A 15,652-nucleotide genomic window follows, 5' to 3' on the forward strand; every position below is an offset into this window, starting at 1 on the left:
TATTTTTAGAGTCATTTTAAAAATGTATTCCACCTATTTTGCTTATACCTGTGGTAGGCTTCATGATGGGTGTGAGCGGTATTCAACTTTTGTTGAGCCTAGTTATATGCACCCCTCATTAAGCACCGCTGTGTATGTAGGCCTATGTACTTTTTTTTTATCAAAAGAATGAATGGAAAGGGTACGACCCTATGAACATTACTTGTAACAAACTTGATAGATTTTATCAATATTTATTTAAGCTCAAGCTTCTTTTATTCCAATTGTTATGAATGGAATTGTTTGCATTCTTATTGTATATTGTACTACTTTATTGTATGGAAAATAAAAGTAAATTTGATTTTGATTTGAATACTGTACTAAGTGCAGCGCTAATTCTATTTTTAAATAAAGGTGTACGCAACGATGAGGAACATATCAAAAAAAGCAGACCTGGAAATCAAGTCGGGTGACGCTTTAAACAAAACGTTATTCATCCGCGAACTTGATATATGCAAATCATCGACATTTGAACCGGTCTTAGATGAGATTATCAAAAATGAAGGCACGCTCGACATAGTCAGTGAGTTATCTAAATAAATTATTATCATATCATTATTATTACCATTGCATTTGCCATACTGAAAGGCCTACAGTGCAATTATCAAAATTATCATCATGAATGTCATCAACATAATTATAATTATTATCATCTTCATCATCATTATCATCATCTTATCATCGTCGTCATTGTTTTTATTTTTCTTTTAAATCATTCTTATAAACCACTGTTTTGATTTCTATCTATTTCCAAGTTTTATTTTAATTTTATAAAGACGACGGAATTTGTATCTTGGTTTACAGTAATTATTAATTATTATTCTTTAATTATTAACTTATTTTAATTATAAACTTTCTTGAAAACCAGTACAAAACGCCGGTGTTCCGTGTGTTGCTATGTTAGAAACGTTGTCCGAAACACAGATACGCAGCGTTATTGAGACGAATCTCATTGGTCCTATATTGCTCTCTCAGCGAATTGTACCAATCTTGAAGAAACAAAAGTCAGGTCATGTGATCGTAATATCAAGCCAAGCGGGATATATTGGTGAGTAGAAATACAAATGGCTTAAGACCTACCCAGACTATCAAATTTTATTTGACAATGTATGCCCATATATAGTCATGATGTTCTTATATATGGACATGATGTCATATCTAGGCATGTCACAAGTTTTTGTCAAATACTATACAATTAATAGTCTGCAGAGCGCTTAAGCTTACAAGACTGACAACCACCAAATCAAAGCGAATCGTTAGCAAACGACAAATGAGAGTTTCTATGGTTTTTTGTTTTTTTTATCAAGGACTTTTACACAGTTTAGGTCAATGATTTTAGTTTTGTGTAGTTACAGTTCACAAGCATTATTTTTAATGTAGGCTTAAACTGTCTATGTCAGGCCTGTGATCTCAACAGAGGGATTCTTTAATCCAGCAACTTCCTCCCTTGAGAGAACGCCCATTTGGTAAACCAAACCACCCACTATTGCATCAATACCAATCAAAATAATGAAATTCACTATGGTAATAACAATTATGCTTTATCAACCTGGGACTTTGCCCTTTGACCTTCGCGAAAGCTCTTCCGTTGCACCAAACTACCACTTCATACACACAAACGTGCTTTTTAGAAAGAAAAAAAATTAAAATAAAAGTAATGTATCTTATCTTCCTGGGTATTTAGATACCAACCCGTTGCGTAGACAATAGACCTATGAAATACATTGAATCTCTTGATAGGGACCACCGATTTATGGACCGTGCTGGTTCCACTCCGCCTGACATGTCAGTCATTTGTTATGTATTTTATGGCAGTAAAATTGACGAAACAAATTAATAAAATAGGTATTGACATTACTTCAACTTTTGCGTTGTAGGCGTTCCTTATAACGAGATATATTCGGCAAGTAAGTTCGGAATCGAAGGTTTTTCAGAGGGTCTGGCAGCTCAACTTGCTATTGATAATGTTCAGTAGGTTTCAGATTAAGCTACGTTCACACCGAAGCCAGGATTCGGTTCGGTGCCTGGATACAACATGGGTTCAGTGGTAAAGAATAAGACCGTTCATATCAAATTCGTACGTTTTTTTTGTTTTTTTTTTTTGTTTTTTTTGTTAAACCACTCAGCAACGAGGATGAATGACCTCTCTTGACGTTTTCTGTGCGCATTGTGAACACAACGCAACGTTCAAAAGATGTAACAACTCACGATTGTTTTTGTCTGGGCCCCTGATCCGGACTTGATGTGAACGTAGCTTTATACTTATTTAATATGCAACCACTTTTTTTCATCCTCATAACTCTAGCAAACTCATACCGAGAGTTTATATAAAAGCTATACCCGTGATAGTTTCTTCTGAACTCTCGAGCATAGAAATGACTTTTAGTAATGATGCTTTTCAGTCGTACACTCGTGTTATAGTTTTTACTTTTGTATTTCAACGATAGTTTTGCTATACACTTGTGCAATAGCTACACTCGAGTGATAACGTACTCAATTATTGTATCCACTCTTTCCATACTCATAAACTCAAGAAAAACTCATACAAACAAGAGTTTATATAAAAAGCTATAGTACACAGTGTGATACTTTTTATTGAACTTTCAAGCATGGAGATGACTTTCGGTACACTCATAGTTTATGCTATTGTACCTTGTGCGATATCTTTTACACCACTGATCTTTATTATAGTGGCTGGATTAATCATCGGCCAATCATTGTACAGAACAAAAAATGAAGCCACTGACGTCATAATTATTTATGCAAGAGCTCAAGTGAAGTTCTAGTTTAAAAAGTATATATACTGTCTCTTATTATCAATAAATTTAAATTTTACGAAATTAATTTTCGCAAATCATCTACTGTAACTATTCATCCCTGCGATGTCGCGTTGTTGGTGATCGTCACGCAGGATGAAAGTTGCGTTAGTGGCGTCACAAAAACAGCCAATGAGCAATCCAGATATTATAATAGAGATCAATGTTTTACACTTGAGTGATATTTAGTAGTGCCTACTTATTGAACACTCAAGTACGTTTGCGAGATTATAGGCCAGTTAAAAAGGCCATTTACATTTCAAGTCATAGGCATAATCATTATGCATACTTTCTACGTTAATATATTCGTAGTGATATTGCTGTCAATTAAAATTAATGAAAGTGGCTATGGTTCCACACTAACTTATCTTCTTTGCATTTTTCTATCTTGAAGTTTCAGCTTAATAGAGCCAGGCCCTGTACTAACGGATATCGCCAAGAAGGTTGGCTCTGAATGTCGTTCGGCAATCGCTTCAGCAGAAGTCGATGAAGTCACTAGAGAACGTTTCACGGAATATTTGACGTCGATTACGGCTAAATTTCACGAAGTAGTGCAGCAAACTGAGGACGTGGCCGACGTAATCATAAAGGCCCTCAACGACGAGAATCCACACCTGAGGTACCAGACGAGCCAATACCAGGAGTCGGTTGCTATGAAAAAACTTGTTGATATAACTGGGGACTCCAATTTAAATCACATGTTAAAGCACTTGAAAGACAATTGAATTACTGTATTCCTGTTACGAGAGTAGATATTTTTGCCTTAGCTGAAGTCCTCAACATTTAACATTCTTATCTGTCAAATTCATTCCGTAGATTTAGTAGTGTTTCAATTAATTTTCTTTATCGTAGTATTAAAGTAAAGTAGTACTTTTTAAATATTATGAGCTTGCCTCTCCTGGAGATCCTCGGCAACCGCAGCACAGCGCCACTACGGTGGAGAATTGGGCAATACCCTCCTGAGACTTGGCTTTCGGGGAAGCGGTTGGAACAAAAGTTGTGGCTCGTACTCCAAACCTTAAGGTCGTGATTCGAGACCTTCGCTGTGCAAGTCGCTGTGTCTTTGGGCAAGGCACTTTATCCACGCGTCTCTCTCCACACAGGAGTATAAGTGCCTAGTAAGGTTCGAGTGCAAAATTCGTTGATTTATTACTTTATTCGCTGATTTACTACTTGCAGGAAGTTATGAAATGCTCCCGCAAAAGGCATTGTTCCAGTGACTGGTAATTAGGCATATGTGGAAAGGCTCTCTGAGACTTGGTTGTGTAGAGCGTTATATAAATACCGACATATTATTATTAACAAATGTCTCCCAAAAACTCTGCTGGCAATTTATTAGTCTCCCGGAAGTGGTTCCTTCCATCTTGGGACCGCAGTTCAACGCACATACAGTAGCTACCTCAGTTAAGCTGACTAAGCTAAGCTGCTCATACGTTTACATGTACCTTGAATAATATGAATTATCATTATAGATTTCCTTTTATTATTTACTTGGTCTTTTATTGCTTTGAAAACAGATTTAAAATAGTGGGAAGAGCAGGCCACCCAAGGTGTACATTGTCAGTCGCCACAGCTACAAATAACCGATAGTATGTAAACTGTGAAAAAGTATGTTATGTATACATAAATGAGATAAATTTTATAATAAGATTGTACAATTATTATTACACAGTATTACTATTATAAGTATTATTATTATAAATTAAAACATTACTACTACTAATAATAATAGTATTATTTTATTATTATTACTATTATTATTATTATTATTATTATCATCATTATTATTTATTGTTGTTGTTATTATTTTAGATTAGAAATAGAAGTGTGTGATGGTTATAACTTAGAATAAGTCTAAGTAGTGCAGTTGTGTTTAGTCTGTGTATGAAAAAAAAAATGTTGCACAGGATTTGAACAAAGACAATATGGAGGGAAGCATCAAAGGTCAAAGCTATTAGACATACAATTAAACAGAATGATACTATGTTCTGTTAATCTTTACGGTATATACAGCTTTCGATTGCACGACGACGGTAGGACGAACGTAATAACGTTACTAAAAGGCATCTGCGTTAATGTTAAGTTCTCCTCGTTGCGTGGATTATAGGACACAATTTGGCCAACTCTACATAACAGAGAACGTAGGACGCCCAGTATCACGCATGGCTAATTCCGTTCTAGCGTTCTAGCTCAATAATTTTAGCCGAATACTGCAACTAATTTTCAATATCTGTTAATTTTTAAAGCTTTACACATAAACGGTTACATGACGCCCTATAATTTGTTTATATGCATTGACAGAGATTATAGGCATGAAACACAAGATAGCATTATTAACAATTATAATATATTGTTCTCATAAAACATTTATTATTCCTTTCATTTTTGTACAGAAGTTTAGTTAAAAATATATATTGAAATGGTTAAGATATAATCATTATCTGTTAAATTATTAAATATAAAGTATATGAAAGAGGAATAATTTTCAACATTATAGATTATTGCAATTTCAAATAATAATGAAAATAGTAAAATAAAATAAGTAAGCCATAAAAAACACAGACGCAGTAATGCATCTAATAAAAATATAAAACTTTTAATCAACATGTTTAGACGTGTTACGTCATCATTAGGTAATAATGCTTATGCTACTACCGGTTTATATGCTAACGGTCGGATGTAAAAAAGCAAATATTGAGGTAAGCCATGTATATAGAGTGTGATATTGTAATGAGTTGTTTTTTGAGTGACGGATTTCCCTAAGAAGCAACGTAATGGCTTCTTTTATTTTTAAGTTGATAAGTACTGTATTGTAAAATACACAACGATAAAGGGAAAAGGTATAGCGTCCAAAGCAAGCATTGAGCAAAAATATTAACTGTATGAATACAAGTGAATGATTTACAATAATTGAGAAATTGACCGTTTGGAAAATTGTAGCAAAAATTGAGTAGTCTATTTTTTTTTTATACTTGTATAAATAACTAAGATGCGTGTTAATGCTTAATTGTCGAATAAAATAAGTTATAAAGATAAATTAAACGGCGCATGCCAAGTATAAGTATTTTATTTGTGTATTATCTAACCTCTGACCCTTTTTATTGATCCCTGGAGGTGAAGGAATATAATAATATGAATAAATATAATGGTAAGCCTTACCACGCTCGTAGGCCTACTGTATTTCCTTGACCTCTGCCATTATCACATTACTACCACGCAGTTAGTGAATCAGACGCCATAATAGAACATACCATTGATTTGAACTTTTCACATACACACCCACGTACTTATATTCCTAGATGGAGGAGAGAGAAAAGAGAGAAACTTAAGCCGGGAAATCACTGCGTCGTACGACCGTCGCACGACGAATCCAACTCCGCCCTCTGTGAGCGATAGACGACGCGACGCCGTCTGCTAATAGACTTTTCCGGAGTGTCAATCAAACTTATCAACTAACTAATCAGAACTGTATTGTAAAATACACAACGATAAAGGGAAAAGGTATAGCGTCCAAAGCAAACATTGAGCAAAAATATTAACTGTATGAATACAAGTGAATGATTTACAATAATTGAGAAATCGACCGTTTGGAAAATTGTAGCAAAAATTGAGTAGTGTATTTTTTGTTATACTTGTATAAATAACTAAAATGCGTGTTAATGCTTAATTGTCGAATAAAATAAGTTATAATGATAAATTAAACGGCGCATGCCAAGTATAAGTATTTTATTTGTGTATTATCTAACCTCTGACCCTTTTTATTGATCCCTGGATGTGAAGGAATATAATAATATGAATAAATATAATGGTAAGCCTTACCACGCTCGTATGCCTACTGTATTGCCTTGACCTCTGCCATTATCACATTACTACCACGCAGCGCTAGGGATACGCATGCGTCTCACAAACACACGTGTTGTCCCACAAACGCACGTGTTCGCGTATGTTTTAACACTGTCGTCGACTTGTAGGACCATAGCAACAATATCCAAGGGGCGGGGCTGAGCGGAAAGGTCCATTGTCGGTGGCAGTCTGAACTGATTGTCATTAAAAACGAGCCGTTGAGCGCGCACGTCGTTGATTCTTTATAGAATCGTGTTGGCCGACGACCATCGTGCGAAGTGCGTGCCCGGCTTTAGGCGTAGGCCTAGTACTTTGCCCAACAAGAACCATCGAAGTGCACAGCGAGAGATTGAACTCTGACTGTAGAATCGCAATCGCTGTGTGAAAACCGCTTCCTATGGGAACATTAGAAAACCATAACCACGATGAGGACATGCAATAATTCGGCCGAGATAAATAGAATAATAACTTGTCAACTGTAGTAACCAAAGCATGGGTTACATTGTTTACTGCAATGCATTGTGGATTGAAAGTCTATAAAGCTTTGTCTACGCTCTCAAATTTCATAAAAAAAGCATCACATAAAATTTGATGGAGCATAGATTTGCGAACACATTTAACTTTTTTTAAAATACAATTTGATGATAAGTGATATGACGTCATTTGCCTCATATGGGCACATCACATTTTTTTGTCACATGAAATTTGATAGTGTAGACAGAGTTTAATACAATAATTATGGGATATAACTTTTGCAACAATGACAGACATTACACAATACCTAATGATACATCTAAAAACAAAACAGAATCGAAAAGTCTAATTGAAAACAAAAGAGAACAGAAACACTGATGAATGGAAGACCTATAAATAACGTAGAGATGATCGAAACACAAGTTAACGGATCTAGTTTGTCGAATGCTAGATTACCGAGTCATGTTTACTCGCTAATTCATATTCATCGCAGGATAGATAGGCCTATCATTCTAATCTGATTGTAATCGCCTTACGAGTTGGTATAACGCTATTTTCTTGTCAAATTGTATGTGACAAAAATGTGATGTGCCCATATTTGGGTGTAATATGACGTGATGATGCCTATATATGGCACATCACATTATTTTTTGTCACATCAAATTTGATAGTGCGGACTCTTCTATCTCTCCTAATCCATTATTTAACCTAATTTCCAAAGGATCGATGTGCCAGCAGTCATAAAATACATTTTACAAATACCACAACTTGCATTAATATTCATAATATGATATTTGAGAACATACTGTCCACTAATTGGTTGTTCTACTAGGCGTACAAACGCGCATAACTATCAACAACGTTTCATCAGCCAGTATCTACAATATCATGCCCCTCTAAGTTATACACTTCAACAGCACAAAACCCAAATAATAGGCTGCGAGCTAAAATAGTACTGGCACGTGTTGTAGGTTAAAATATTTTACTATTTAAAATAACATAATCCTTTTAATTAAAATAATAATTACTTCCTTGTGTTAAGTGAAAGGAAATAACACTTTGTTTTAGTTTTATCTGCGTTAGTTTAGGACTACAATTGCTGGCCTCTTACTTTCGTGTTTCCTTTTCATGCGTAATGTCCGGGACTAATACTTAACTTAGTACTGTAGTAGTAGGCTAGTGGCCGATTGATGAAACGGAAAGTGGGCTATCAATCGGAAAAGGCGCACTGTACTTAGCTCGGCACCAAAACAAATTTATTTTTAAAAATAACTGTAGAAACATAATAGGATATCGCAAAACAGTATTATCCCAGGAAACACAATACACTGTATTCTAACTTTCGTTTAACTTTGTGAAAGTTGAGGCAAGAGGTCATGTCAGAAAATAACAGAGTCGCAGCAACGTATGCAAGGTTATTGAGATACAATGACGTATCTATGGGAGGGGTTGTTGCGTGGAGGGGGACGGGGGTGCACTCCCTCCCAAAAATTACTCGCGCAACCCCAATCCCCCTTTGCTAAAAACCATGGAAACCCCAGTCCCAAAAAGTGGTCTTTAATTGGAGGGAGACTTGTATTTAATTGTATTATTACCGTATGTTATAAATATGTTTTATTGGTTCCACAAAAAAGAAGAAAAAAAAACCCCACTTTCTCAATACCCTACACAATTGCAACGCAATTAAAGGCTTCCCTCTATTTAAAAACCTCTCCAATGTAAGACCACCTCTAATTAAAGACGACGTTTCTGAGGCCCCAAATGAGCGCCTATGTTATATCTTTTAATAATTTTTTTGTCTAATTAAAGACCGAATCTACTAACGACAATTAAAACCCGGTCCCTAAGTGGTCTTTTTTGAATGGAGGCATGTATAACCTAAACTTGTTAGCTGGGATACTCTCTCGATGAGTTACAGCCTTGAAAACTTTTAATCTAATTTTCTAAAGCACAAATTAATGTTTGTTAATGGATTTTTACTCATCCACATACTCATCTGTTGATCGGAACTTTCTTTGCTGACCAAATCAATGAAGATGAAAATGAATGAAATTATAATGTAAAACACAGAAATTAATCAAAATATATGATACACATAATGAAATGCATATAAACATCTGTATCATCAACTTCAACTTTTATATTTTCGTAAATCACAAATCAATAAATGCAGTGGCGATATGAAGACAAATAATTAATTTTATGATGTGTATCAGACACTAGAGGGGGCATTTCCCTTTTTTTTTATATATTGAATAATGACGCGGCCATAAACATACAATAAGAATTATAATTTCTCAATTGTGAGCTGTCGTGACAAAATGAGTCTTGTGGTACGCCAGGTCAATTTGATATATTCAAGAAAATTTTGAAGTGATATTTTGTCAAAACATGGGTTTCAATTTTTCAGATAAGTGTAATATGCATATTTCACAGTAGCAAAAGTTCTGAGTTGAGTTTCCTAATTTAATCACATTTTTCAGGCACATTTTGTAAAGCTATTTTTCATAATTGATAGGAAAACCAACACAAAATTTATCAGTTGCTTATCTTTAGAGGCGATTTTCTCTTAAATATATTTTTAGACATCTGAACTTCAAAATGATCTTATACTGATTTTAGTCAACTATAGGGACATGATTTAAAGACCAAAATAAAGCTTATATAGTCATCTATCTAAATATATCAATAACTCATTTTTCATTTTTCGTACCACAAAACTCATGTTGTCACGATAGCTAACAATTTCTTTTGAATGGCATAATTGGAAATTAGAACAGTAGTAGTTGATTAATAGATGAAAAAAATAGCTATATAATGTACTGCCTTGCATGATATAAATATAAGCGTAATTTATCATATATATATTTTATATTAATTTTAAATTGTTTTGCATTATATGGCCGTTTGCAGTTTTATGGGTGCTTCCCATTTGCCTTTCACTTATATATTATAAATTATATATAAAATATATACATTATATATTTTATATAATTCGAAAAAAATCCCTCTTGTGATTCAGTCTAAGGAATAGAAAGTTTAACGGCAATTATATGACTGTTCTGTGTGGTGAAGAACTTACACTCAGTTCCTCGGCGTGGTTATTAGTAGCGATGAAGGCAGACAATGTAGACATTAGAAGGCATTATCGTTCATTGTGTTATTATTAGGGGCAACTCCTTATCTAGGAATTTAAAAAATGTTCTGTGGATATGAACATTCTGATATTTAAATAATGCTGTCTTAGTGTATGTATTGTGGTGCGATGTTGTGAGTACAATGTTAAAACTAAAGTTTTTTCACAGGGACGGATCCAGAATTTTTCAAATTTGGGGTGGGGGGGGGAGAGAGTGCACAACGATTTCAGAATAGAAAGTAGCACCTATTTCAATATAACATTGATATGTATTTACATTTTAAAATTTAGTGGCAAAACAGGGGGAACGTGCTCCCGTGGCCCCCTACTGGATCCGCACCTGTTTCAAGTATTCTATAACAATGCGTTAAAACGTAGAAGACATGACATTAAAACGTCGAAGAAGATGCGCTGCCAATGTAACAATGTTTGTTACAAAATAATAATGTACCTACATTCTATCAATGCCTTATGAAGTCGGTGTATAGTTTTAGAACCTAAATCTAAATCAGTTGAAACAGCCTTATCAAAAGTGTGAGCTCTAATATGTTCTTTGATTCTAAATTATTCTTATAAAGAATATATGTTCTTACAACAATCAGTTGTTGTATGTTCTGGCACAGTGGGCATTGCTATAGTGTGCACACGTTATGATCTGTTATTAATTAATTGATTCACTTTTAGGCCTATATTATGTAGGCCTATTTATATTGTTTGTATATATTTATTTGTACTGTAAGTTACTGGGCCTTTAAATTTTTTTGTGATTGTAATGTCTGTGACCCCGATCCGAAATAAAAGTTGAATTAAATTGAATTAAATTAAAAAAAAAAAAAAAAAAAAAAAAAAAACACACACAATGTGCTGAGCTTCGCAATCATTGAACATTAATTTTTGTAAACCGTTGTCTGGCGCCCTCATCAGTCAAAGGAGTTCTACAACTTCCTACAGCAAAACATAATGTACTTTATTGTTGTACAGTATTAGCAGTCAACGTGTTATATGCTCTATTGCCATAATATATCCAGGCTTTAATGCGTCTAGAAAGATTGATTGTTAATTGTATATAACCCTATCGAAAAGAATGTATTTTACAACAGTTACATTGCCTTTATTGTCAATATTGTGCTCTATAATGCATATAACTTAAAAAATACTTGTAATCATATTTCAAAAGATCAATTTCGAAACTTTATTTAATGAACAACCTCCCATAAATTAGCCCTGTGGTTATACTTTTTTACCATAGATGAGTGAGTGATGGATGCGAATGAACACACGAGTGTCATCCGTACCTTGGGGTGGACCACTTCCAACATGAAATGGAGTAACCACATAAATTAAGTTGCCAACAAAGCAAACAAAATCATCAGAAGAAACTTGTTCGCCCTTTACTGTAATATTGTATCAGGGACCCTCACTACCAGACCAACAGAGCACTTTTGAAAAAGTGCACAGAACCGCCAGATTCGCCTTCTGTGACTACAGTCGTACCGTATATCTAGTGTTAATAAAAAATTAAATGATTGAAAATCTCAAATGCAAAAGCTTGAGACGAGAAGAAACCGAGTCCGCCTTTATACTATCTATAAAGAAACCCATCGACTCGTACCAAGCAACATCTCCCACTTACTCAAAGAGGTCCAGGCCAGTGACCAGCCGAACTAATGGTAAATTTATCTATAGGCACGTTAAACCCAACAAAGCTTTTTTTCTCTCTCTTTTTTTTTTTTGGGTAACCCTTCTTTATTCAGCATTGTTTTCAACATTACATTTCTATACAGTTTGATGGATATCCCCGTAATTATAATAAAAATTATGTAAAAACAATTGTAAAATACAGTAATAAATGCAAAATTGCTTTTACAGTATTCATATTTTTTTTCTTTAATTTGGATATCTATCTCAGCTAGTTTATTGTAATTAGGTGGATTTACGTTTCATTACAATACATTATCACATAAATTGTTATATATTATATTAAGCCCCCGTTCCGCAAACCTTTTTAGTCCGCGACCCAAATCCAAATATTTAACACTCAGCCGCGACTCCTCGACCTCAGGCCAAATTATCCTTAAAAATCTCGGCCAAATTAATAAATATAATTTTATTATTGTGGTCAGGTTTGCTCGCTTTTAGTCACTGCCTTGAGTTTGTTGTTTTCCTACATTATTTAATTTTGTCTTTTAATTAAAAGAAAGATGTCATTTAAATGTAAAGAGTATAAACATACCTAGTTACATCTTGTTATTTTGCCTCGATATTTTCTAGACTTGAGAACGTACGTTTCACATTTTGGCCATTTCTGTTTCATACAAGTGTTTAAAAACTTTATATGAAAAGGAATAGATGCAATATTTATTATAACATAAAGCGATTTTACTCACTATATTGTTATTTTATTAACACCAAAGAAAGGTATTCTGTAGGACTAGAATATTTAGATTTAGAATAGCTTTTTTGGGAATTAAAATTCGAAAGTGTACAATTTTTTCACAGCAAAAAATGATCAAGTTTAATACCTAGCAACGTTAGTGCGATGGTTTACTTCTCGACAGAAAGTTTTAATCTATCCGACTTTGGAGCGAGGACAATGTAATCCCCAGGTTGGCACACAAAGCCACTGTTTTGAGTCTTTTCCGATACTTGAACTTAGATATTATTAACCATATATTTGACCGCGTATAAGACGACAATTAGCTTATGAGACGACTCCTGAGTTTGAGAAGATTTTGGAAAATTTTTGTCTGGTGTGCTTTAGTAGTAAATTGGCGTATTACGAAAGACCCGAATATGCGACGATAATACATGATATTAAAAATATAAAATGTATATAGCGCGAGTATAAGACGACCCCACGACTATAGCGTGTAGCGATTGTGTGGAAGCTAAGCTTTTACTTAAAATCATCGGGGTTCAGTTGTTAGCAATCTTTTGTCGGCACTTTTTTTTTGTTATCATCATTTTTTTTTTATCTAAAGCGACTGTGCAACCCATCAAAATTTCTACAAAAACAGTAAGTTGCGACCCATTGGTTGAGGAACATATTAAACCATTCAAAGTATAATTATTCAGTTGATGTGCATTTCATTTCAATACATTATCACATTAATTGCTACAAATTAACCAATTTAAGTACTGTACAATTATAACTGTATACCTGTGTAGTTATTAGGCCAACATACAATACAAGATTTCTATCCTTTAGTTAGGAACCTACTTTTGCTTATTTATTGTTTGTATTATTGATTTACATTTCGTTTCAATACATTGTCACATGTATTGTTACATATTAAATCATTCAAAGTATAATTATAACAATAATATGTTTACCTGTTTAGTTATTACCTGAATATTTTTTTCGCTCTATCCTAAAAATCTAACTGAATGAAATTTACTCCTGACTATATGTTCGTTGTGCATCTACAGTCTTTTAAGTCCCTTCTTTTCACAGTCATAACAGCCGTGCCCATCCTAATATGTAATGAAACACTGTTGACGAACCGATGCTAGCACAATGAACAGGATAGCCTCCTCTATGCATGCATAACGTAACAGATGCAGAATGAGGCCTAGACCTAACGGCCTAGTGAGAAAAATTAGATCAACCGATCCTGATTTATATATATATATATATATATATATATATATATATATATATGCCTATTATACAGTTAAATTTGCTTATATTTCCATATTTCAATTCTTTTCATTAGCTTACACTCTCCGTTTTATGCTATTCGTGTGCTGTATAAAAACCACCATATCAGTTACATCATTAATATCCTACTAAGGATTCGTAAGGTAATGAATTTCTTTTCTTTGCGATTGTTATTTGAACATTTAAGGCCCTAGTATTTCTTCAACCATCTTTCATTGTCGAACGCCTTTCGCAATGAACCATCCCATAGTCTCGCTCTGCTAAAAAAAAATCACTTGCTGTCCCTACATTTGGTATAGGCCCAATGGAATGAAAAGTGCACTTTCTCATACATTGCCTTTTCTTTTTGGCTATTGAATTATTTTAGTTTTAATCTATCCGACTTTGGAGCGAGGACAATGTAATCCCCAGGTTGGCACACAGAGCCACTGTTTTGAGTCTTTTTCGATACTTGAACTTAGATATTATTAACCATATAATTGTCGTCTTATACGCGGTCAAATATATGGTTAATAATATCTAAGTTTTGAGTCTTTTTCGATACTTGACCCACCAATCATCATCAGTGAAACCTGTCGGCTACAGCGTGTAGCGATTTTGTGGAAACTAGCTTTTACTTAAAATCTTCGGGGTTCAGTTGTTAGCAATCTTTTGTCGGCACTTTTTTTTTGTTATCATCATTTTTTTTTATCTAAAGCGACTGTGCAACCCATCAAAATTTCTACAAAAACAGTAAGTTGCGACCCATTGGTTGAGGAACATATTAAACCATTCAAAGTATAATTATTCAGTTGATGTGCATTTCATTTCAATACATTATCACATTAATTGCTACAAATTAACCATTCTAAGTACTGTACAATTATAACTGTATACCTGTGTAGTTATTAGGCCTACATACAATACAAGATTTCTATCCTTTAGTTAGGTACCTATTTTTGCTTATTTATTATTTGTATTATTGATTTACATTTCGTTTCAATACATTGTCACATGTATTGTTACATATTAAATCATTCAAAGTATAATTATAACAATAATTTGTTTACCTGTTTAGTTATTACCTGAATATTTTTTTTCATGAATGTGAATGTGCATTTACATTTAATTTCAATGCATTACCGTATCACATGAATTACTGCACATTACAGGGGCGGATCTAGAGATTCCGTGAAGAGGGGGTGGGGTGGGGTTAAAGGGGACAAAAGAGGGCCGAAAGTTAAGCCGATCGAGACCAGACCATCCTAGGGGGTCCGTGGGCATGCCCCCTCAAATTTGCTGTTTTCTAGATCTAAGGCGTTTGGGCTATCAATTATTTCTTTTCATTCTTTCTTTCTTTTTTCTTTTTGTTTTACTTTCCAAAAAAAAAAAAAAAGGGGGGGGGAGGGGCGCGACAAAGTTTGTTATCAAAAGTCGCTCTATCCTAAAAATGTAACTGAATGAAATTTACTCCCTGACTATATGTTCGTTGTGCATCTACAGTCTTTTAAGTCCCTTCTTTTCACAGTCATAAACAGCCGTGCCATCCTAATATGTCATGAAACACTGTTGACGAACCGATGCTAGCACAATGAACAGGATAGCCTCCTCTATGCATGCATAACGTAACAGATGCAGAATGAGGCCTAGACCTAAAGGCCTAGTGAGAAAAATTAGATCAACCGATCCTGATTTATATATATA

General features: G+C 34.2%; 1 protein-coding gene across 1 annotated transcript; it reads left to right on the forward strand.

Annotated features, from left to right (window-relative positions):
- Positions 1-368: 368 nt before the first annotated feature.
- On the forward strand, positions 369-6,013 carry LOC117114809 (retinol dehydrogenase 8-like). Its single transcript, XM_033258500.1, has 4 exons — positions 369-562; positions 908-1,087; positions 1,917-2,010; positions 3,250-6,013. Exons 1-4 carry the CDS (start codon positions 406-408, stop codon positions 3,578-3,580), a joined length of 762 nt encoding a protein of 253 aa, XP_033114391.1. The 5' UTR covers positions 369-405; the 3' UTR covers positions 3,581-6,013.
- Positions 6,014-15,652: the final 9,639 nt, after the last annotated feature.

This window comes from Anneissia japonica, unplaced genomic scaffold (genome assembly GCF_011630105.1).
Source record: "Anneissia japonica isolate Jap-2015-1 unplaced genomic scaffold, ASM1163010v1 scaffold251325_len469956_cov165, whole genome shotgun sequence".
NCBI lineage: Eukaryota > Metazoa > Echinodermata > Crinoidea > Comatulida > Comatulidae > Anneissia > Anneissia japonica.

What these genes read in the sequence shown, in the direction of transcription:
- LOC117114809 (XM_033258500.1), top strand. Translation starts at nt 406, where the DNA reads ATGAGGAACATATCAAAAAAAGCAGACCTGGAAATCAAGTCGGGTGAC. An exon ending in AGGCACGCTCGACATAGTCA is followed by an intron (nt 563 to 907) that starts GTGAGTTATCTA and finishes CTTGAAAACCAG; the next exon opens with TACAAAACGCCGGTGTTCCG. An exon ending in AAGCCAAGCGGGATATATTG is followed by an intron (nt 1,088 to 1,916) that starts GTGAGTAGAAAT and finishes TTTGCGTTGTAG; the next exon opens with GCGTTCCTTATAACGAGATA.